The sequence below is a fragment of the Acipenser ruthenus genome, chromosome 58 (genome assembly GCF_902713425.1).
Source record: "Acipenser ruthenus chromosome 58, fAciRut3.2 maternal haplotype, whole genome shotgun sequence".
NCBI lineage: Eukaryota > Metazoa > Chordata > Actinopteri > Acipenseriformes > Acipenseridae > Acipenser > Acipenser ruthenus.
In genome coordinates this window covers 654,724-677,223 of record NC_081246.1, presented here as the reverse complement: position 1 = coordinate 677,223, position 22,500 = coordinate 654,724, and the positions used below count along the sequence as shown (strand labels likewise).

General features: G+C 41.0%; 2 protein-coding genes across 2 annotated transcripts; one reads left to right on the top strand and one right to left on the bottom strand.

The window, feature by feature from the left end:
* The first annotated feature begins 613 nt into the window (after positions 1-613).
* On the top strand, positions 614-15,985 carry LOC117967228 (zinc finger protein 436-like). Its single transcript, XM_059017883.1, has 5 exons — positions 614-1,536; positions 3,911-4,231; positions 4,923-5,363; positions 13,954-14,274; positions 14,966-15,985. The coding sequence occupies exons 1-5, from the start codon at positions 1,209-1,211 to the stop codon at positions 15,742-15,744; spliced, it is 2,190 nt and encodes a 729-aa protein (XP_058873866.1). The 5' UTR covers positions 614-1,208; the 3' UTR covers positions 15,745-15,985.
* Positions 15,986-16,353: 368 nt separating this feature from the next.
* On the bottom strand, positions 16,354-22,325 carry LOC131724995 (uncharacterized). Its single transcript, XM_059018231.1, has 6 exons — positions 20,844-22,325; positions 19,878-19,974; positions 19,554-19,784; positions 19,157-19,179; positions 18,953-19,071; positions 16,354-17,336 (listed from the first exon to the last, which is right to left on the bottom strand). Exons 3-6 carry the CDS (start codon positions 19,656-19,658, stop codon positions 16,726-16,728), a joined length of 858 nt encoding a protein of 285 aa, XP_058874214.1. The 5' UTR covers positions 19,659-19,784; positions 19,878-19,974; positions 20,844-22,325; the 3' UTR covers positions 16,354-16,725.
* Positions 22,326-22,500: the final 175 nt, after the last annotated feature.

Here is a 22,500-nt window from a genome sequence, read left to right as displayed (position 1 = left end):
GTTCAACTGCTTTAAACCCGTGGTTTTCAGCCTTTTCATCTCAAGTACCAGGGACCACCAGGTGTACCTTTGTATCTTGAACAAAGAAGACTACGCGGTGATCAGATTCAAGCATTCAAAATCCTAAAAGGTATAGACAATGTCGACCCAGGGGACTTTTTTTGACCTGAAAAAAGAAACAAGGACCAGGGGTCACAAATGGAGATTAGATAAAGGGGCATTCAGAACAGAAAATATTAGGCACTTTTTTGCACAGAGAATTGTGAGGGTCTGGAACCAACTCCCCAGTAATGTTGTTGAAGCTGACACCCTGGGATCCTTCAAGAAGCTGCTTGATGAGATTCTGGGATCAATAAGCCACTAACAACCAAACAAGCAAGATGGGCTGAATGGCCTCCTCTCGTTTGTAAACTTTCTTATGTTCTAATGTTGTTATATAAAAAAAAAAAACAGTCGACTCTATTAACAAATCAAGCGCAATGCAATGACTCACACACTCGAAGCAGTTTTGGAGTACAAAGCAGGGAAACTAAACTGGCGCCATTTCGGATCCTCCACAGGACATTGCATTGGAAAACACAACGCCAGTAAGAGCCCACATGGAGAACCCCGGGATCCAGCTTCAAAACCTCCCTTGGGTTCGACAGGGAGGCCAGCAGCCAATCAGGCTGGGATTAGAGTTTCTACAGCCAATGGTTCCAACCAGACACGCCCACTGCTTGTGACGCTCCATTTCAGTACAGGAGATAGAAAAGGTTGTTTTGCTTATGCAGAAGAGAGGGCTGCAGCCCTACAGGTTTCACAGAATTGTATTATCTGCTGTTTAAAGTATTTTAGGTTGGGTACAAATGTTTCGCTGATTGATATTATTTGTTTTGTTCGTTTACTGCCTGCATTGAGTTCTGAAACAGAGTCCCCTTTGTGTTTTTATTTAAGCACTCAGACAGAGTGGAGCGTGTCAGCTGTACACACAGATGTTTAACTTGTCAATGTGATTTTTTACTGAGAAAACAAACGCGCTTTAAGTTCAAGCTATACATGATGGTAAAAGTTACTCCTTGCAAAGTAAGACGAGTCTCTTGTTTGTTTGTTTTCTTCATCACACTAGAAGTGATGATTTTATATGACTGTTAATTCTATTTAAATAAATATTAAATTAAACTCAAGGAGGATTCTGCTACGCGAGTCTCACACTGAAACCAGTGAAGATGGACGTCAGCGTCTCCGTGTCGTTCTTTCAAGACGAGCTCGCCTCTACCATCGAGCACGCAGTGAAAGCGGCTGTAGACACCGTCTTGTGCCAAATCACAAAAGTTGTCGGCGGCAAATTCACTGAATTCCAAATGGAAATGGCTGGAAAGGAGAAAGAGAATGAAAGTCTGAAGCTGAGATTGGAAATATCAGAGAGCGAGTTGAAAGCAGTGCGGGAATGCATGAACGCTGCAGATGCAGACATTAAACAACCTCTCAGAAACATGAACCCCGACTGCAATGAACAAGACTTTCAGAGGAACGAGAACCAGGGATTATTTCAAGGTAAGATAGTTTTGATGGTAATGCTTGGTCAATTTTATTGATGAGGTCTTAGTTAGAATTTCTCGATCTTTCTAAACAAGGGGTTTAGGGGAGCTTCCTAATAAAAGCTGAATCTCAAAACGATAATTGTGTGAATATAGTAATTGTTACAGCTGTGTATAATGGTATTTAAAACAGGATTCATTCATCCTCCTTTTTACATATCCGCCCGCACTCTGATTCCACCGCAGTCGGATATGCGATGGATTTCTGGATTACAGCATATTATGTTGATTCAATTTTAATTCAAACAAACACAAATCAATGTTTTCTGAGTGATTCACACACTAATTGGTACAAAAATAAAATGGTATAAAAAAAATCAAATTTAAAAACAACAAACTTTCATTATAAAAAAAATACAAAGGGTCATTTGGCAAAAAAAATAACTATTCATAGTATTTTTACTAAACTCGGTCACACACCACAGCCTAATACATGGATTAGATACAGCCTTCGTGATACAACAGCAAAAATAAGTGACGTCAGTGAAAGGAAAGTTTAAAAAAAGAGATTTTCAGGCAAACGGGCTGAAGATTTACTCATGGCTGGAGTTTAATAATGATAGTGGTCCCATGAGTTGTTTGCGCAATTGTAGTTTAACCGCTGTTACAAAACCTGTACAACCTCATACCTGCCGTGAGACACTCCCGATTTCGAGCACATTTCTCCCGACTCCCTGCGAGACTCGAGAACTATAATTAGGGCTGTAAATCTACGTTTAATTTATAACAAGCAGCAGCAAAAGCACGGCTTGAGAGGAATGAAGACTTCAATAGCAGAGCTGGAAACATGCAAAGTAATACCAGCTCTGTTGTGGTTTTGTGTTTGTTATCCACAGTTATAAAACACATCCACACCCTCCTGTGTACCCTTTTCCGTGTGTCCTACTGCTGTTTCTAACCGTATTCCCCTCTGCCTGGTTACTCCATTACCAGAAACTATATCCTGTTTCTAAAAATGCTTGCGTCGCATTAAAAACCAAGACCGTCTTTCTTAAAGGGATACACATCTGAAAGCAAATAGAAAGACAGACACATAAACTTTTTAAAAAATATACTTTAACAAATATTCCATTGAATACAATACACATAAAAATTACATAATATTCTGCATTGTTTATTTCACTGTAATTACATGTGATTTTATTTATATAATATAATATATATATATATATATATATATATATATATATATATATATATATATATATATACACACACACTTAAATAATCAATGAGAGCCTAACCAGTGTAAAATAATTCAACAGGTCAATTTAATCATACGTTTAAATGTAATTATAACAATATATTTTTTAATAGAAAATTACGAAATTCTATAATAAAATCTATACATTTCACATTATTTATATTTACATGACATCATGATTTTTCTTAAGTCCCAGTGAAGAAGCTAAATTATCAATCTGTCCCTCAAGTAACGGCTTTCTCTTGAGTGGAAGACGTCACGCGAGGACAGAAACGCTGGTCTAAGTTAAGACCCCCCAGAAAATCATTTTGTGAAACGGACTTGAGACTCGGTCATAACAAATTCAGCAAAAGCGACTTAAGCCCGTTTTTTGGTCTTAGACTTGTCAGCTTTGTGAATACGGCCCAAGGTCTTTTGTATTGTGGCTGAGGGGTCAACTAGCTATCAATTACCTAATTTACCCCTCAACCACATTCGGCACGGGTTTTATCATGTGCGTGGTCAACAGCCAGTTTATCAATAATCACTCGCTGTTGACCTCGCATTCTCACGATTTTATCTGGATGGGGCATTTTAACCCCATCCAGGCTGTCAACAATAATAACAAAATGGCGTGTTTTTACAAAATTTGAACTATGCATCACAACTGCTGCTGCACAGTCACTTACAATAGGACCTCGGTTGTACAGCTAATTAATCACCCTTCTCCCACAAATACTTTAGAAGCAATGTTGGATCCAACCTCATTCCCAGCTCTCCATCCTGTGGTGTCTGGAAAAGTCGAAGTCTCTAGAGGTCATCATTCATGATTTGTATCTATTGGCCAGGAGCCCAGTGAGCTCAAGCAGACACCTGCAGGGCTGGCCTTTGTCTTCCTGGTAGCTCGCTGTCCACTTCCACTGTCAAGCTCCTGGGTGTAAAGAGTGTATTCACTTAGTTGTGTTAGTAGAGGACACTCACTGTTGTCCTTAGCTTTAAGTAAAATAAAAAATAAAAACACCTCCTCATGTTTCAGTTTAATGACCCAATGACATCTCTCAGTAGAATTCTGACAAGGGGCTAGCTTTGTAGAGGAACCTGGCTAATTTGTAAGAGTTATAATTGTGTATAATTTTCTTTCACACAGATCCCAAAGAGCGCCATGCTATGTCTAAATCTGAAGCACAGGAGGGGCCAAGGATAGAAGCAGTTTACACACAAGAGGAGTCCTTTGACCAGGAGTGGTGTTCAAGTCTAAAGCAGGTTACAGAGCTGACATGTGTTAAAGATGAAGAGGTCCCTCGACTGGAATGTGTTCCTATTAAAGAGGAATTCATAGAACAGGAATGTGTCCCCATCGCAGAGGAAGTTCCTGCTGAAAATAATGTCTGTACACTTGAGGAGAACAACAAGTTGGGATCCAGCCTGTGTGATGATTGTCCACCTGAATGTGAACTGGGATTTAGAGGTAATTATACAAAACAAGACACATTAAGCTGACTATTAATCTTGCAAAAACTGGTTACTAAACTCTAGAAGTGTGCTGAAGATTCACCTTAATATAAGCTAGAGTGGCTGCCCAAACACTATGTCAATGGCTTTCAACATAACTATCCTTGCTGCTGTGACCCTGCTAGATGTGCACCCACTATCATGCCTGTTTTGAATGCTGTTAGGTCTTTGCCTTTCCCTGTTTCTGGTAGACTGTTTGCAGTTGTGCTGCTCCCACATCTTTATAGTGGTGCTGGGATCACATGTCTCATCAGTGGGTGATGCCAGATCCAGTCGGGTTGCTAAGTGTCACCAGAAGAAACATTTCAATACAGCACTTGCATGTAAACCTGATCTTATGCTATTATTCCTCAAATTGATATTAAGTGGGGTGGAAATCAATGACTGGCAAATGTGAGTGATATTAACTGCGAGTGTTGATAATCACTGATATTCTCAAGCATTTGTACTTATTGACACCCATTATATCCAATGTGATGATGATAAAAGGAGGCTGGTATTAACAGGAGTGATATTAAGCGGGTTTGAATGTATTCTCATCAGAGTTCACTCTAGGAGTTGGTCATGGTTATGAGGGGAAGCCCTGCAGAAGAGTGAATGTGTAAGAATGCTGTACAATAACCTTTGTCTTGTCTTTTTTTCTCTAGCTGCTAAAGGGAATCACAGAAGAGGGACACCATTTTCCTGTGCTGATTGTGGGAAAAGTTTCAATCATTTATCACGGCTTAAAATCCACCAGCGTGTTCACACAGGAGAGAAACCTTATCGCTGCACTGAGTGTGGGAGGAGTTTCACGCGATTAGAAAGTCTTAAATCACACCAGCGCATTCACACAGGAGAGAAACCTTATCACTGTACTGAGTGTGGGAAGAGTTTCACGCTGTTACAAAATCTTAAATCGCACCAGCGCATTCACACAGGAGAGAAACCTCATCACTGCACAGAGTGCGAGAAGAGTTTCACGCTGTTACAAAATCTTAAAACACACCAGCGTGTTCACACAGGAGAGAAACCTTATCACTGCACTGAGTGTGGGAAGAGATTCACATATTTAAGTTCCTTGAAAGTCCACCAGCGCTCTCACAAATAGATCTTATCAATGTTGTGAATGTCTGAAATGTTTCAGTCACTTATCAAACCTTAAACACCAGAAAATTCACACGAGTGACGCCCTGTCCCTTCTCTGAATGTCAGTTACTGGGTCTTGAAGTACACAAGATAATTAATAGAATCTTAGACACTTGGACACCTGAACACCAGGAGTAAATTTGACTAAAATACAAAGATATTTACTGTAAGCAAAATAATAAAGTTGCTTGATAAATAGAGTTACTGCTAATCCCTTCAGATCAACACTCTTGGATGGAAAATATGAGCGACCCCATCTTGCTGACCATTCTGGTTTTGTCACGTCACTTTAGTAATCTATGAAATGGATTGTAATTCCGTCTGCAAGTCACCAGCCGTCAAGTCAATGATAAGCTTTGGTCAATTCTGAATTTCTTACCTCAAACATAGTTTTGTTGTTGACAGACTGATAGCAATATAATGCCACCCCCCTCCCCCATAAACAGTTTCACAATGGAAATGGAAAAATTGATTTTTCTCAGTAACCTGAGAATGAATGCCAAAGGTGCTTACCTTAAAAATAGCCACTTTTGGAATTTCTATTCAAATAATTAATTTTGTTTTAATTGTTTTATTTTAGATTACATCTAGGGGACACACAACGGGACATCGTCTTAAATTGTAGTGTACAACTCACTGGAGAAGTCATCTCCATATTCTGCTTTACAAGGACAATTTTAAAGAATTACTCCAAAAACTGAAATATTCCTTTTATAATATGTTGTTTTCCTTGTGTGAAATGAATCCGAAATAAACAAAGAAAATAACTTATTGAAAAGCCTTGCACACAGTATACCAGGGGTACTCAATGACAGTCTAAACCTTGGGCGGGGGCCACAGGGCGCTCAAGATGTGAGTACTGGTGAGGGGGGGGGGGTGTTTAAATGCTCATGATAATCTGACTATCCAATCACACTTTACATACAGTAACAGAACCTTGCAACACTACAATCGCAACCAATCAACGAATACATGTCAGAAATAACTACTAACAATGATACAATGTCTGATCGCCATTAATACTGTAAAGCCATAAATATTTGCGACCAAAATATTTGACGAATCACACCCATAAAAACTATTTTGCTCCAGAAATGTTGGCTACCTGTTGCAATATACGAAGTATGTGTTGTTTTCCAATCTTGTATTTCTAAACACTACATTCGCAGATTCTCATAAGTTCAGTGTTCAGCACTGTATTTAAAGTTTCCAATTCCAATTTGAAATGTTATTATTTACAGTTGCATATGATTGGAATTGTGTGCCAATTACAAAAAAAGTAAATTGGTGATTAATTGCCTAATTGATGAAAATTTAATGCAGGTTATAGTAATACAAATATATGTTCTAAGATATGGATTTGAGTCAAGACTCTGGCAAAGTATACAGAACCTACACCAGACATTCAGGAGAGAGCCAGGGCACTGCCACAGGACACAAGACTCAGCAGAGTCAGGACAGCACAGGACACAAGACTCAGCAGAGTCAGGACAGCACAGGACACAAGACTCACTGACCTGTACTGTCCTCGGGACAGCGCACTGCATGCCTCGGGCCACAGAACACAGCAAATTGTGAAGAAGAAATGTGACTCATAATTCAGTCAGTTGAACCCTGAAGACCTATTCAAATAGCATACATTTAACAATGAAAACATGGTCTGAATTTCAGGGTATTTACATGTACATTTGGTCCTGCAAACGTTAAAGAATAAGCAGGGTTGCTAGAACGGTTTAAATAATGTATCTGTCATTTTCCTTTTCATTGTTAACATCCTGACAACTTTTTACACTGACAACTTTAAAGTCTGTTTCAAAGCTCTTTTCAAAATGTCTGCTCTAGTGCACTGATAGGGGAAGGATTATTGCCCACATTATCAAACAGGTAACACAGCAATAACAATCCATGATGTGGTACAGAACAGAAAAGCCACAGCACGTTTTGTTATGTTCTTTTCCTGCAGTAATTTAGAGGAGAGATCTCAAACCCCAGGGCACTAGAGCAGACATTTCTTGCTTCGTCGTTTAATGTTCCCGATGCATTTTTTCCTTGTACTGTGTCTCTGGCTAAACAGTAGCCTGCTGAATCTGACAAGCGGCATCGAGGACTGAAATTGACGTGGCGACTCGTTTTTAAAAGGTGATTGCATTTTAGTTTTTTTGAAAGAATGTTCTCACATAACGTGTTGATTCAGTTATGACATTTCTAAAATAAACGAAGTAAAAATGAGTACTATAGCTTACTTTGTTATTTTTCCTTCCAAAACTCACCAACTACACTGTCCGACAACTCGATAAAAAAACAGCACCTAGCAGACACTGCCTCTCTCATCGATCCTGAGTTCCTAGCAAGATCTCTCGATTTCCTGAAAATAATTGTGAAAGCTTATACAAAGCGAAAGTTGTTTAACGTAATATCAGCGTTTACAAAGACACCACACACCTGTTTTTAATAGGCTATAATATAAAGCCTATTCTTTATTGTATTGCATACATTTTGTCTTATTAATTGTATGCATTGTATTGCTTGTTTCTAATTTCTGTGATGTCTGTATGGTCTTTATAATTTTTTTGGAAACTAATTTTGGGGTACTATATTGCATGTAAAAAGGGCACAAGTGTTAGGCTAATATTGTCCATTTGTTACACTCTCGTTTTTATTTGCACCCTGCAGTTTCATGGTATTTTTTTACAGCTCAGCATGCCTCAATCATATTTATTCGATTGCACATATGCTATCAGTGTGTAGGCTATAGTGTGATCATTTTGAGAACCTGTCTTATTTGAAAGAACTGAAAGAGTTCCTTTGCTATACTGTACTGTACTGACTGTGCTGTGTGAAAGGACAGTGTGTCGTTCTGAGAGATGTCCTGCAGTGTTGATACCAAGCTTTTTGTATTTTGTGGACGGAATACCCTCCAGTTTTAAATAAGCATGGTCTAATCCGAAACATTTTAAAACAATATACCAGACATTTAATGTATGTAAATAGTATGTAAAATGTATTGCTTAAACATTTTTTTCTGGGACCAGTGAGGAGTGAATAGTCAGGTTGTTTTCCAAATGGTTTCATGTGGGTACATCTGGCATTAACATTTTCAAAAATCCAGTATTTCACAGAACATAGCTTGCAGCCACATAATATTTCTCAAGAACAGGCAAGGATAGCTCTCCTAGTTTAGAGAGTGAGAGTCTCCTTTTCTTTATTCTGAGCTGGGAACCTTCCAGAGAAAATCTACCCAACAGAGAGATTGGCAGCATTCTCCAGTTCAGCGTCTTCTACTATCAATTCTAATTATTATGCTGATTATTGGTAGCCTAAAACTTCGCTCCAATCTTCACATAATATAATGATTTACATGCAAATAAATATGTTCTCATCCAACTAACAGTATGATGTTCCAAGCAGGTAGGTCATTTATTTGCAAGTTCCCTCACAATCCAATTATTATATCACGATTTTAACGTCCATGTAACTGCTGTCAGCTACTTTTGTACACGTCCAACTACTGAAACTTACAGAAACACCATTACAATAGCACTTTCACCCCTTGCAGGAAATTAAAGGGCACATGAGGACCTTTTTATTTTATTGTGTTACGTGTTCCCACGTGTTGCTACAACTGTTTACGTAAGGTGTGTGTATTGTTTTAATTTTTTACATTTTGACCACTTTTTTAACTTTTAAATTGCATTCCCTGCCTCAAGATGGCTTCCCATGTACCCGCATGGACCTCTCAGAACTACATTTCCCATCATCCTCCTGCTCACATATGTAACGGAGATGGATTTACCAGTGGGCATTTTGATTTCAGATATGTTTTTAGTTAGGTAAACCCTAAATTGAATAATCGACTCTGGATTTTGTTTGTTGAAATCTAAAATTGCATTTGAACACCGTCCTACACACGGGACACCTCTGGTACACCTGCATCAAAGTGACCAGTCTGAAGACGTACCTTGATAAACAAAAGAAACTAAAACATGCCAGGGTACAATTAACCCTTTAGCCTCTGGGTGGTACAGAATTATACCTCACCATGTTTCATTTACAATGCCAGCTTGCTAAACAAAAGTAACTGATAACCGTACCTCTTTTGTTTAGCAAAATACAAAGAGTATACCTTGTAAATTATTATCAATTCCTGTATTTAGTTTTTTTGTAGCACGGGTTGAAGCGGGTGCTATAACTCTATTGTTCCCTAATGCCTGGCAGTTGAGAATCACAGAGAAAGTCCATTATCAAAAAAACTTCATTCAGACTGGTATCAAAGCGCTCTCCTGCAGATTTAAATGCAATCACACCTGTCAACTCTCCCGTATTCACCGGGAGTCTCCCGTATTTTGGTCAAAACTCTACTGTTTAACCCCGTCATGTCAGCAAACCTCCAATGTCTACAAGAGTCGTGTCCGGTGTGTGTTTACTGCAATCCCCGCCTGTACCGAGCAGGGTTTAGGACCCAGCGGAGCCCTGTGCAGGCATGCATTCAGCGCGAGTTAAATTCACATAGTTAGCCGCGCACCTGCAACCCCGCAACTCTACTGGGAAACAGTAATATATATATATATATATATATATATATATATATATATATATATATATATATATATATATATATATATATATATATATCACGGACTGCACCACACACCCCCGATTTTGTATTTTGAAAAGTTGACAGGTGTGTGTAATTGAAATTAAAACTTCATGTTTGTGCAGTTCAGTTTTCAAATTCCATTTTGAAGTTGTGGACCAGTGTGGAGTAGTGGTTAGGGCTCTGGACTCTTGACCGGAGAGTCATGGGTTTAATCCCAGGTGGGGGACACTGCTGCTGTACCCTTGAGCAAGGTACTTTACCTATATTGCTCCAGTATAAAAACAACTATGAATGGGTAATTGTATATAACAAATAATGTGATAACTTGTAATAATTGTAAGTCACCCTGGATAAGGGCGTCTGCTAAGAAATTAATAATAATGTGTCTAATAATGTGAATTAAATTCAGTTGTTTACGCTCTCTCTCTCTTCCATCGGCGCATAAATTATTGTTGTTGTTTTGTTAATCTGTCTCAAGTTTCCCCCTTCACCTCTAAACCGCCACTATAACTAAAACCATTCATATAAACAAACAGTCGACTCTATTAACAAATCAAGCGCAATGCAATGACTCACACAGTCGAAGCAGTTTTGGAGTACAAAGCAGAGAAACTAAACTGGCGCCATTTCGGATCCTCCACAGGACATTGCATTGGAAAACACAACGCCAGTAAGAGCCCACATGGAGAACCCCGGGATCCAGCTTCAAAACCTCCCTTGGGTTCGACAGGGAGGCCAGCAGCCAATCAGGCTGGGATTAGAGTTTCTACAGCCAATGGTTCCAACCAGACACGCCCACTGCTTGTGACGCTCCATTTCAGTACAGGAGATAGAAAAGGTTGTTTTGCTTATGCAGAAGAGAGGGCTGCAGCCCTACAGGTTTTACAGAATTGTATTATCTGCTGTTTAAAGTATTTTAGGTTGGGTACAAATGTTTCGCTGATTGATATTATTTGTTTTGTTCGTTTACTGCCTGCATTGAGTTCTGAAACAGAGTCCCCTTTCTTTTTTTATTTAAGCACTCAGACAGAGTGGAGCGTGTCAGCTGTACACACAGATGTTTAACTTGTCAATGTGATTTTTTTACTGAGAAAACAAACGCGCTTTAAGTTCAAGCTATACATGATGGTAAAAGTTACTCCTTGCAAAGTAAGACGAGTCTCTTGTTTGTTTGTTTTCTTTATCACACTAGAAGTGATGATTTTATATGACTGTTAATTCTATTTAAATAAATATTAAATTAAACTCAAGGAGGATTCTGCTACGCGAGTCTCAAACTGAAACCAGTGAAGATGGACGTCAGTGTCTCCGTGTCGTTCTTTCAAGACGAGCTCGCCTCTACCATCGAGCACGCAGTGAAAGCGGCTGTAGACACCGTCTTGTGCCAAATCACAAAAGTTGTCGGCAGAAAATTCACTGAATTCCAAATGGAAATGGCTGGAAAGGAGAAAGAGAATGAAAGTCTGAAGCTGAGATTGGAAATATCAGAGAGCGAGTTGAAAGCGGTGTGGGAATGCATCAACGCTGCAGATGCAGACATTAAACAACCTCTCAGAAACATGAACCCCGACTGCAATGAACAAGACTTTCAGAGGAATGAGAACCAGGGATTATTTCAAGGTAAGACTGTTTTGATGGTAATGCTTGGTCAATTCTATTGATAAGGTCTTAGTTAGAATTTCTCGATCTTTCTAAACAAGGGGTTTAGGGGAGCTTCCTAATAAAAGCTGAATCTCAAAACGATAATTGTGTGAATATAGTAATTGTTACAGCTGTGTATAATGGTATTTAAAACAGGATTCATTCATCCGACTTTTTACATATCCGCCCGCACTCTGATTCCACCGCAGTCGGATATGCGATGGATCTCTAGATTACAGCATATTATGTTGATTCAATTTTAATTCAAATCAATGTTTTCTGAGTGATTCACACACTAATTGGTACAAAAATAAAATGGTATACAAAAAATCAAATTTAAAAACAACAAACTTTCATTATAAAAAAAATACAAAGGGTCATTTGGCAAAAAAAATAACTATTCATAGTATTTTTACTAAACTCGGTCACACACCACAGCCTAATACATGGATTAGATACAGCCTTCGTGATACAACAGCAAAAATAAGTGACGTCAGTGAAAGGAAAGTTTAAAAAAAGAGATTTTCAGGCAAGCGGGCTGAAGATTTACTCATGGCTGGAGTTTAATAATGATAGTTGTCCCATGAGTTGTTTGCGCAATTGTAGTTTAACCGCTGTTACAAAACCTGTACAACCTCATACCTGCCGTGAGACACTCCCGATTTCGAGCATATTTCTCCCGACTCCCTGCGAGACTCGAGAACTATAATTAGGGCTGTAAATCTACGTTTAATTTATAACAAGCAGCAGCAAAAGCACGGCTTGAGAGGAATGAAGACTTCAATAGCAGAGCTGGAAACATGCAAAGTAATACCAGCTCTGTTGTGGTTTTGTGTTTGTTATCCACAGTTATAAAACACATCCACACCCTCCTGTGTACCCTTTTCCGTGTGTCCTACTGCTGTTTCTAACCGTTTTCCCCTCTGCCTGGTTACTCCATTACCAGAAACTATATCCTGTTTCTAAAAATGCTTGCGTCGCATTAAAAACCAAGACCGTCTTTCTTAAAGGGATACACATCTGAAAGCAAATAGAAAGACAGACACATAAACTTTTTAAAAAATATACTTTAACAAATATTCCATTGAATACAATACACATAAAAATTACATAATATTCTGCATTGTTTATTTCACTGTAATTACATGTGATTTTATTTATATAATATATATATATATATATATATATATATATATATATATATATATATATATATATATACACACACACTTAAATAATCAATGAGAGCCTAACCAGTGTAAAATAATTCAACAGGTCAATTTAATCATACGTTTAAATGTAATTATAACAATATATTTTTTAATATATACATTTCACATTATTTATATTTACATGACATCATGATTTTTCTTAAGTCCCAGTGAAGAAGCTAAATTATCAATCTGTCCCTCAGGTAACGGCTTTCTCTTGAGTGGAAGACGTCACGCGAGGACAGAAACGCTGGTCTAAGTTAAGACCCCCCAGAAAATCATTTTGTGAAACGGACTTGAGACTCGGTTATAACAAATTCAGCAAAAGCGACTTAAGCCCGTTTTTTGGTCTTAGACTTGTCAGCTTTGTGACTACGGCCCCAGGTCTTTTGTATTGTGGCTGAGGGGTCAACTAGCTATCAATTACCTAATTTACCCCTCAACCACATTCGGCACGGGTTTTATCATGTGCGTGGTCAACAGCCAGTTTATCAATAATCACTCGCTGTTGACCTCGCATTCTCACGATTTTATCTGGATGGGGCATTTTAACCCCATCCAGGCTGTCAACAATAATAACAAAATGACGTGTTTCTACAAAATTTGAACTATGCATCACAACTGCTGCTGCACAGTCACTTACAATAGGACCTCGGTTGTACGTCTAATTGATCACCCTTCTCCCACAAATACTTTAGAAGCAATGTTGGATCCAGCCTCATTCCCAGCTCTCCATCCTGTGGTGTCTGGAAAAGTAGAAGTCTCTAGAGGTCATCATTCATGATTTGTATCTATTGGCCAGGTGCCCAGTGAGCTCAAGCAGACACCTGCAGGGCTGGCCTTTGTCTTCCTGGTAGCTCGCTGTCCACTTCCACTGTCAAGCTCCTGGGTGTAAAGAGTGTATTCACTTGGTTGTGTTAGTAGAGGACGCTCACTGTTGTCCTTAGCTTTAAGTAAAATAAAAAATAAAAACACCTCCTCATGTTTCAGTTTAATGACCCAATGACATCTCTCAGTAGAATTCTGACAAGGGGCTGGCTTTGTAGAGGAACCTGGCTAATAAGTAAGAGTTATAATTGTGTATAATTTTCTTTCACACAGATCCCAAAGAGCGCCATGCTATGTCTAAATCTGAAGCACAGGAGGGGCCAAGGATAGAAGCAGTTTATACACTAGAGGAGTCATTTAACCAGGAGTGGTGTTCAAGTCTAAAGCAGGTTACAGAGCTGACATGTGTTAAAGATGAAGAGGTCCCTCGACTGGAATGTGTTCCTATTAAAGAGGAAATCATAGAACAGGAATGTGTCCCCATCGCAGAGGACGTTCCTGCTGAAAATAATGTCTGTACACTTGAGGAGAACAACAAGTTGGGATCCAGCCTGTGTGATGATTGTCCACCTGAATGTGAACTGGGATTTAGAGGTAATTATACAAAACAAGACACATTAAGCTGACTATTAATCTTGCAAAAACTGGTTACTAAACTCTAGAAGTGTGCTGAAGATTCACCTTAATATAAGCTAGAGTGGCTGTCCAAACACTATGTGAATGGCTTTCAACATAACTATCCTTGCTGCTGTGACCCTGCTAGATGTGCACCCACTATCATGTATGTTTTGAATGCTGTTAGATCTTTGCCTTTCCCTGTTTCTGGTAGACTGTTTGCAGTTGTGCTGCTCCAACATCTTTATAGTGGTGCTGGGATCACATGTCTCATCAGTGGGTGATGCCAGATCCAGTCGGGTTGCTAAGTGTCACCAGAAGAAACATTTCAATACAGCACTTGCATGTAAACCTGATCTTATGCTATTATTCCTCAAATTGATATTAAGTGGGGTGGAAATCCATGACTGGCAAATGTGAGTGATATTAACTGCGAGTGTTGATAATCACTGATATTCTCAAGCATTTGTACTTATTGACACCCATTATATCCAATGTGATGATGATAAAAGGAGGCTGGTATTAACAGGAGTGATATTAAGCGGGTTTGAATGTATTCTCATCAGAGTTCACTCTAGGAGTTGGTCATGGTTATGAGGGGAAGCCCTGCAGAAGAGTGAATGTGTAAGAATGCTGTACAATAACCTTTGTCTCGTCTCTTTTTCTCTAGCTGCTAAAGGGAATCACAGAAGAGGGACACCATTTTCCTGTGCTGATTGTGGGAAAAGTTTCAACCATTTATCACGGCTTAAAATCCACCAGCGTGTTCACACAGGAGAGAAACCTTATCGCTGCACTGAGTGTGGGAGGAGTTTCACGCGATTAGAAAGTCTTAAATCACACCAGCGCATTCACACAGGAGAGAAACCTCATCACTGCACTGAGTGTGGGAAGAGTTTCACGCTGTTACAAAATCTTAAATCACACCAGCGCATTCACACAGGAGAGAAACCTCATCACTGCACAGAGTGCGGGAAGAGTTTCATGCTGTTACAAAATCTTAAATCGCACCAGCGCATTCACACAGGAGAGAAACCTTATCACTGCACAGAGTGCGGGAAGAATTTCACACAGTTAGGAAGTCTTCAATTACATCAGCACCGTCACACAGGAGAGAAACCTTATCACTGTACTGAGTGTGGGAAGAGTTTCACGCTGTTACAAAATCTTAACAGACACCAGCGCATTCACACAGGAGAGAAACCTTATCACTGCACAGAGTGCGGGAAGAATTTCACACAGTTAGGAAGTCTTCAATTACATCAGCACCGTCACACAGGAGAGAAACCTTATCACTGTACTGAGTGTGGGAAGAGTTTCACGCTGTTACAAAATCTTAACAGACACCAGCGCATTCACACAGGAGAGAAACCTTATCACTGCACTGAGTGTGGGAGGAGTTTCACATATTCAAGTTCCTTGAAAGTCCACCAGCGCTCTCACAAATAGATCTTATCAATGTAGTGAATGTCTGAAATGTTTCAGTCACTTATCAAACCTTAAAAAACACCAGAAAATGCACACGAGTGACGCTCTGTCCCTTCTCTGAATGTCAGTTACTGTGTCTTGAAGGACACAAGATAATTAATAGAATCTTAGACACTTGGACACCTGAACACCAGGAGTAAATTTGACTAAAATACAAAGATATTTACTGTAAGCAAAATAATAAAGTTGCTTGATAAATAGAGTTACTGCTAATCCCTTCAGATCAACACTCTTGGATGGAAAATATGAGCGACCCCATCTTGCTGACCATTCTGGTTTTGTCACGTCACTTTAGTAATCTATGAAATGGATTGTAATTCCGTCTGCAAGTCACCAGCTGTCAAGTCAATCATAAGCTTTGGTCAATTCTGAATTTCTTACCTCAAACATAGTTTTGTTGTTGACAGACTGATAGCAATATAATGCCACCCCCCTCCCCCATATACAGTTTCACAATGGAAATGGAAAAATTGATTTTTCTTAGTAACCTGAGAATGAATGCCAAAGGTGCTTACCTTAAAAATAGCCACTTTTGGAATTTCTATTCAAATAATTAATTTTATTTTTATAATTATTATTATTATTTATTTCTTAGCAGACGCCCTTATCCAGGGCGACTTACAATCGCAAGCAAATACAAATACATTCAAGTGTTACAATATAAGTCATACAATAAGAACAAGAAATACAATAATTCTCAAGTGTGACAAACCACAATTCAATAATACAGCAGATAATAGTGAAAGTTACATCAGGATATGATTAAATAGTGATAGTTACATCAGGATATGATTAAGTACAAAATACTACAGGTTAAACACTTGGCAGATTACAATATTCTGAGGTACAGGATTAAATGCAGTAAAATAGGGGGCAGATAAGAGCAAAATAAAGCATATTTAAATGAAGGGTGATAGTGTCCCAGGATACAACAGAGGAGTTCTACAGGTGCTGTTTGAAGAGGTGAGTCTTAAGGAGGCGCCGGAATGTGGTCAGGGACTGGGCAGTCCTGACATCTGTAGGAAGGTCGTTCCACCACTGCGGAGCAAGGGTGGAGAAGGAGCGGGCTCGGGAGGCAGGGGAGCGTAGCGGAGGTAGAGCCAGTCTTCTAGTGCAGGCGGAGCGGAGAGGTCGAGTGGGGGTGTAGGGAGAGATGAGGGTCTGGAGGTAGCTGGGTGCAGTCTGATCAAGGCATCTGTAGGCTAGTACAAGGGTCTTGAACTGGATGCGAGCGGTGATCGGGAGCCAGTGGAGCGAGCGGAGTAGTGGAGTAGCGTGGGCGAAGCGAGGTAGAGAGAACACCAGGCGAGCAGCAGAGTTCTGGATGAGCTGGAGCGGACGGGTGGCGGACGCAGGGAGGCCAGCCAGGAGGGAGTTGCAGTAGTCTAGGCGGGAGAGTACCAGGGCCTGGACCAGGAGCTGGGTAGCATAGTTGGTGAGGAAGGGTCGGATTCTTCGGATGTTGCTCAGGAAGAATCTGCAAGTGCGTGCCAGAGTGGGGATGTGCTGGGAATAAGAGAGGCAGGGGTCCAGGGTGACTCCAAGGTTCTTAGCTGAGGAAGAGGGAGAGAGTGTGGTAGATTCCAGAGGAACAGAGATAGAGAGATCAGAGGAGGGGGAGGAGGAGGGAAAGAAAAGGAGGTCAGATTTAGAGAGGTTGAGTTTGAGGTGATGCGAGTGCATCCAGGAGGAAATAGCAGACAGACAGGTAGAGATACGGGAGGAGATGGTGGAGTCAGAGGTGGGGAAGGAGAGGAAAATCTGAGCATCATCAGCATAGAAATGGTATGAGAAACCATAGGATGCGATGAGGGGGCCCAGGGAGCGGGTGTAGAGAGAGAACAGGAGAGGACCCAAGACTGACCCTTGGGGGACTCCAGTTAAGAGAGGGTGAGGTGTGGAGGTTGCTCCACGCCAGGTTACCTGGTAAGTGCGGTTGGAGAGGTAGGAGGAGAACCAGGCCAGAGCAGTGCCAGAGATCCCCAGGTCAGCAAGAGATGATAGTAGAATAGAGTGATCAACAGTGTCAAAGGCAGCAGAGAGGTCGAGGAGAATTAGGACAGAGGAGAGAGAGGCAGCTCGGGCACACTTAAGTGAGTTGGTGACAGACAGAAGGGCGGTTTCAGTGGAGTGAGCAGAGCGGAAGCCAGATTGGAGAGGGTCAAGCAGAGAGTGGTTGGACAGGAAAGCAGAGAGCTGGCGGTGTACAGTCCGCTCGAGGGTTTTGGAGAGGAAGGGTAGGAGGGAGACAGGACGGTAGCTCTGGAGGGAGGTGGGGTCGAGGGTAGGTTTTTTGAGGAGGGGAGTGATAGAGGCTTTTTTGAAGGCAGAGGGGAAGATGCCAGAAAGTAGAGAGGTGTTGAGGAGGGAGGAGATGAAGGGGAGTAGAGCAGGAGCAGCAGCAGCTTGAAAGAGGTGAGTGGGGAGGGGGTCCAAGGCACACGTGGTGGGTTTGTGACCCTGGAGCAGGGAGGAGAGGTCAGAGTCTGAGAGGGGCAAGAAGGTGGAGAGGGAGGGCGAGTTAGTAGGGGATGTAGTGGGTGTAGGGGTTGGAGCAGGAGGGGGTGCGGGGGAGGGAGAGGTGTTAAAGAGTTTGCGGATATCTGAGATTTTAGAAGAGAAGGAGGAGGCAAAGTCGTCAGGGGAGATAGAGGAGGGAGGAGGAGGGGGGGAGGGTTTAGGAGGGAGGAGAAGGTAGAGAATAGTTTACGTGGGTTGTTAGTGGAGGCTTGGATTACAGATTGGAAATAAGCATATTTAGCAGAGGAGAGAGTAGAGGAGAAGGAGGAGAGAAGAGTGCGGTAAAGGTCTAGGGCAGCAGGGAGTTTGGTTCTCTTCCATTTCTTTTCAGCAGATCGCAGTGTGATTCTTGCTGTTTTATTTTAGATTACATCTAGGGGACACACAACGGGACATCGTCTTAAATTGTAGTGTACAACTCACTGGAGAAGTCATCTCCATATTCTGCTTTACAAGGACAATTTTAAAGAATTACTCCAAAAACTGAAATATTCCAAAGATACAAGTGTATTTGCTACAGGTGTGTACATTTCATTGTGTATTATTATTGATTGTAGAGAGCTGTATCTTGCTGCTTACACACATTGTGGATTGTGGTTATATGCACCCCCCCCCCCCCCTCCTTTGTGATGCTCCCCACAGGACTCACTGTATTGAACAATCCCCAGCATCTTCTCCCACACTTTGTACTTCAGAGAGCCCAGGTGCTCGGCTACATCTATCAGCGCTCCTGAAACACACTGTGGATCCTGCAGTGTGCACTCGGCTCTGCAATCATATTCAGGAGTTAGTGCTGCTCTGTGTTTGCATTCAATACAATACAAGAGAGGAAGACAAGCCACATCTTACATACCTTCTCTGTGTGTCTTTGTACTTCTGAAACAAACAAGGACATGAATTGAGACATTATTAAAACACAAATACCACTTTGATAGAAAACAGCAGCACCGCTGTCCAGCTTTACATTTTGAACTCAGTGTTTATCCATGAACATATTCTCTGGAGCACCAAACCAATGAGACCACTCTGCTGGTTTGTGGGGCTGGAGGAGGGGCATTTGCTGCCTGTTTTACCCATTTGTGGGGTAAACTTAAGAACAAACAGCAATACAAACCATGCTTGAAAAATGAATGTTAAAAATGAAGTTCAAATATGTGCTAACATAAATGCTTGTAAAGTCCCATTCATAGTGTAGTAGTGAGTGTGCATTCACAATAAGAACATGTCACACACAGTTAAACAATCACTACCTGCAGGAAGAAGATGTCTTCAGCTTTCATCTCCTCTTCTATCACTCTGATTGTGTCTGAAAGGGATGAGATTTCTCTTGTAAGTTTTTCAATCTTCTCTTTCATGATTCTTCCCTTTTGTATCCTTTCCCTCCTCAGTGCAGCTATCCTGGCCTTTTCTTCATCTCGTAGAAACTGGTGAAGTTTCTCAAACTCCTCCTTTATCTGCCTCTCTGTTTGCTGGGCTTGTTTCTATACAAGAAAAGGATCACTTTAGAGTTAGTTTGGGTGTCCAGTGAAAATGTATGTTGTGTATTGTTTCAATCACTAATCTAGTTCTCTTACCTTGATGTGCTCTGCTGTTTTATCACACTCGTTTTTAACTTTATTAAAAGGATCCCAGCTTGTCCCTCAAGGGCTTCAGCGCAGTCTTGAGTTCTCCCTGAAATGCAGTGAAACCCAGAGCTTGCACATCACTGTTAACACATGCCTGGCTAGTAGCAATATGAATGCAGTGTGTGAGAAATCCCCTCAGCACTGGGGTTGCCACTGGGGGCTCTCATAGCAATAAACCCCCCGCTCTGGAGATTTGTGACACATCAATAAAGATTGTGAATGACTGGCACATTCAAACGTGCTTCCGATATTGAATCCCAATCACAGACATATCAGCCTGAGTTCCAAAACATTTCAAATCCTGGAAGCAGTCAGAAGAGCTCCATTGGAAATGGGAGTTTTTGTGACACAAGCAGAGCCTCAATATGACAGCCTTATTAGGTCAGAGGTCAATGGCAGGGTCACTAAAACATTAGCATGTAGGATTTATACAACTGTAAACATTACGTCACTGTCTCTAATGGGTCCTGAGATATGAGGCTTACACAGTGGGGCTGAAACTTCACTATAATATAACTGACACGAAAGGGTTAATTTGACTCTGCACTCTCTCCCATTCCCTGCTCTTCTCAATTCCCTCAATTGTCACGCCCCTTGCCCTTTTATGGACGCTGACTCCACCAACCGATCACCCATTGGCTCATCGATATCTACTCCCTTTAACACACACACGCAAAACTGACATGCATCTCACATCAGCGGACAGCACAGGAAACATTGTGTAGAGTTTACAGATCGTTGTGTTTGCCCTGCCGCTATATAAAGGCGATCTAGGGAATCCCCCACGACTTGCGACAATATTACAACGAAGTAACAACCCTGCCAAGGAGGCTTCCATTTGCCGACCAACTCTGTATTAAAAAAGCGAAAAGCGAATACTGGGTTTACATTTTCACATGAATATTGTTTCCATACCTTATAATCCTGTGCAGCCTCCTGAACAGGACGGAGCTTGTGATTCTCATGTTTCTCTGCAGTTTGACACACAACCTCTTCATCATCCAAACAGAACAGCTTCAGTTTCTCATCATGCAGACTGCAGAGTATTCCAGTAGGTGCTGGAGGATTCTGACTGCGTTCCTTTAAGAAGGACTCCACAATATTCCTGAGCTTGAAATCCACAGGAAGCTCCTCCACTGAACTCCTCGTCCTGCACACGGGACACTCCCGAGCTCTCTTCTCTTTCCACCACTGATCCAGACATGCTTTACAGAAGCTGTGGTTACAATGAAGAGTTACAGGATCCTTGAGAATCTCACAGCACAGGAAAGATCTGCCTCCAGAGGAGAAGTGTTTGCTGCCATTTCTGCACAAAGCCGGTCCTGCCTTGCTCTCTGTCAGGACTCCTTTCAGAATATTACAATAGGATTGCTTCTCCAGCCCTTCCTGCTCATACCTCTATTTCAAGCTGCAGGTTCCTCAAGTGGGCGAGGTTGCACTGAGCTTGAATCAAGCTTCTTAACTCCTGCAGCTTTGCTTATGAGTTGATGAAGCAGACGCATTAATGCCTGAAAGTAGATTTCTGCAATTACAAACTCGATGTGATTATTATTATTGTGACAGACAGTACACTGCAATTACAAACTCGATGTGATTATTATTGTGACAGAGTACTGTAATGAACCTGCTCGTTCACGGATACTGGGTTAAATATGCCATAGCGAGCCTCTGCCTCCACCTTTGTTTAACCGGAGAGTCCGGTAGTTGGTATATTTATAGAATAAGGGAGAGTGTGTGAAGTGACGTCACAAAGACACCAGGAACAGCAACTCAGAGCAAACAATTTATTAAGATAGTTAATTAAAACAGGGCAGTTAACGATCTTAAACCATACCAATAAATTAGAACAACTGAGCTCGATTAATTATTCACTGCGGAATAGAAAACGCAGGGGGGCAGACACGCCCACTGCAACCCCCGTGGAGTAAGAAAATAACTCAAACACAATAATTCATTAGTGAACATGAATCACACTACAATACAAAAACAGCGATAAAATACATCAACTACAACAAGATAGCTCGAAGACAACTATAAACAGATCAATCAAACCATTAATAGTGACCCGATATAGACAATAACCATATAACACAGCAAACTGAAATACACAAAATAAACCTCCAGCAAGGATTGCAGTGAGCGTGTCTGCCCCCTGCAGATCCACACAGTGTTTAAATACAGGGTAACACTTTGGAATTTAAGAGTGGTTAAGATCAATAAAACACCCAGATCACAAAGTAGAAATACAACAATAGTATAGCCATTTAAAAGAGTCCTCCCCTGGTTTCTCATCAGAGTCAGTCCCCTTACAGACTCGTCACCCCAGTGCTCACACAGAGCACTCTGTCCCGGTCAGGCGGGCGGTGTTGCGCGCTAGTCCCCTTTTTAAAGTTCAGGCAATCCAATCGTGATCGCCCGCACCTGCCGACCGACTGCTTTACCTGAACAAAACTCGGGCGTGAGTTTGTGGAACCTATTTAATGTAAATGCACGCTATGCCTTTAAGAACACAAGTGACAATTGAGAACAGACCGGCAGCTTGTTAAGTGTTAATTGTCTCGCCTTCGTACTA

Coding starts and splice junctions, on each gene's coding strand:
- LOC117967228 (XM_059017883.1), top strand. CDS start 1,209: ATGGACGTCAGCGTCTCCGTGTCGTTCTTTCAAGACGAGCTCGCCTCT. Junction 1,537..3,910: donor GAACCAGGGATTATTTCAAG/GTAAGATAGTTT, acceptor TCTTTCACACAG/ATCCCAAAGAGCGCCATGCT. Junction 14,275..14,965: donor ATGTGAACTGGGATTTAGAG/GTAATTATACAA, acceptor CTTTTTCTCTAG/CTGCTAAAGGGAATCACAGA.
- LOC131724995 (XM_059018231.1), bottom strand. CDS start 19,658: ATGAAAGAGAAGATTGAAAAACTTACAAGAGAAATCTCATCCCTTTCA. Junction 19,180..19,553: donor AAGACATCTTCTTCCTGCAG/GTAGTGATTGTT, acceptor TGTTTGTTTCAG/AAGTACAAAGACACACAGAG. Junction 19,072..19,156: donor TACAAAGACACACAGAGAAG/GTATGTAAGATG, acceptor ATATGATTGCAG/AGCCGAGTGCACACTGCAGG.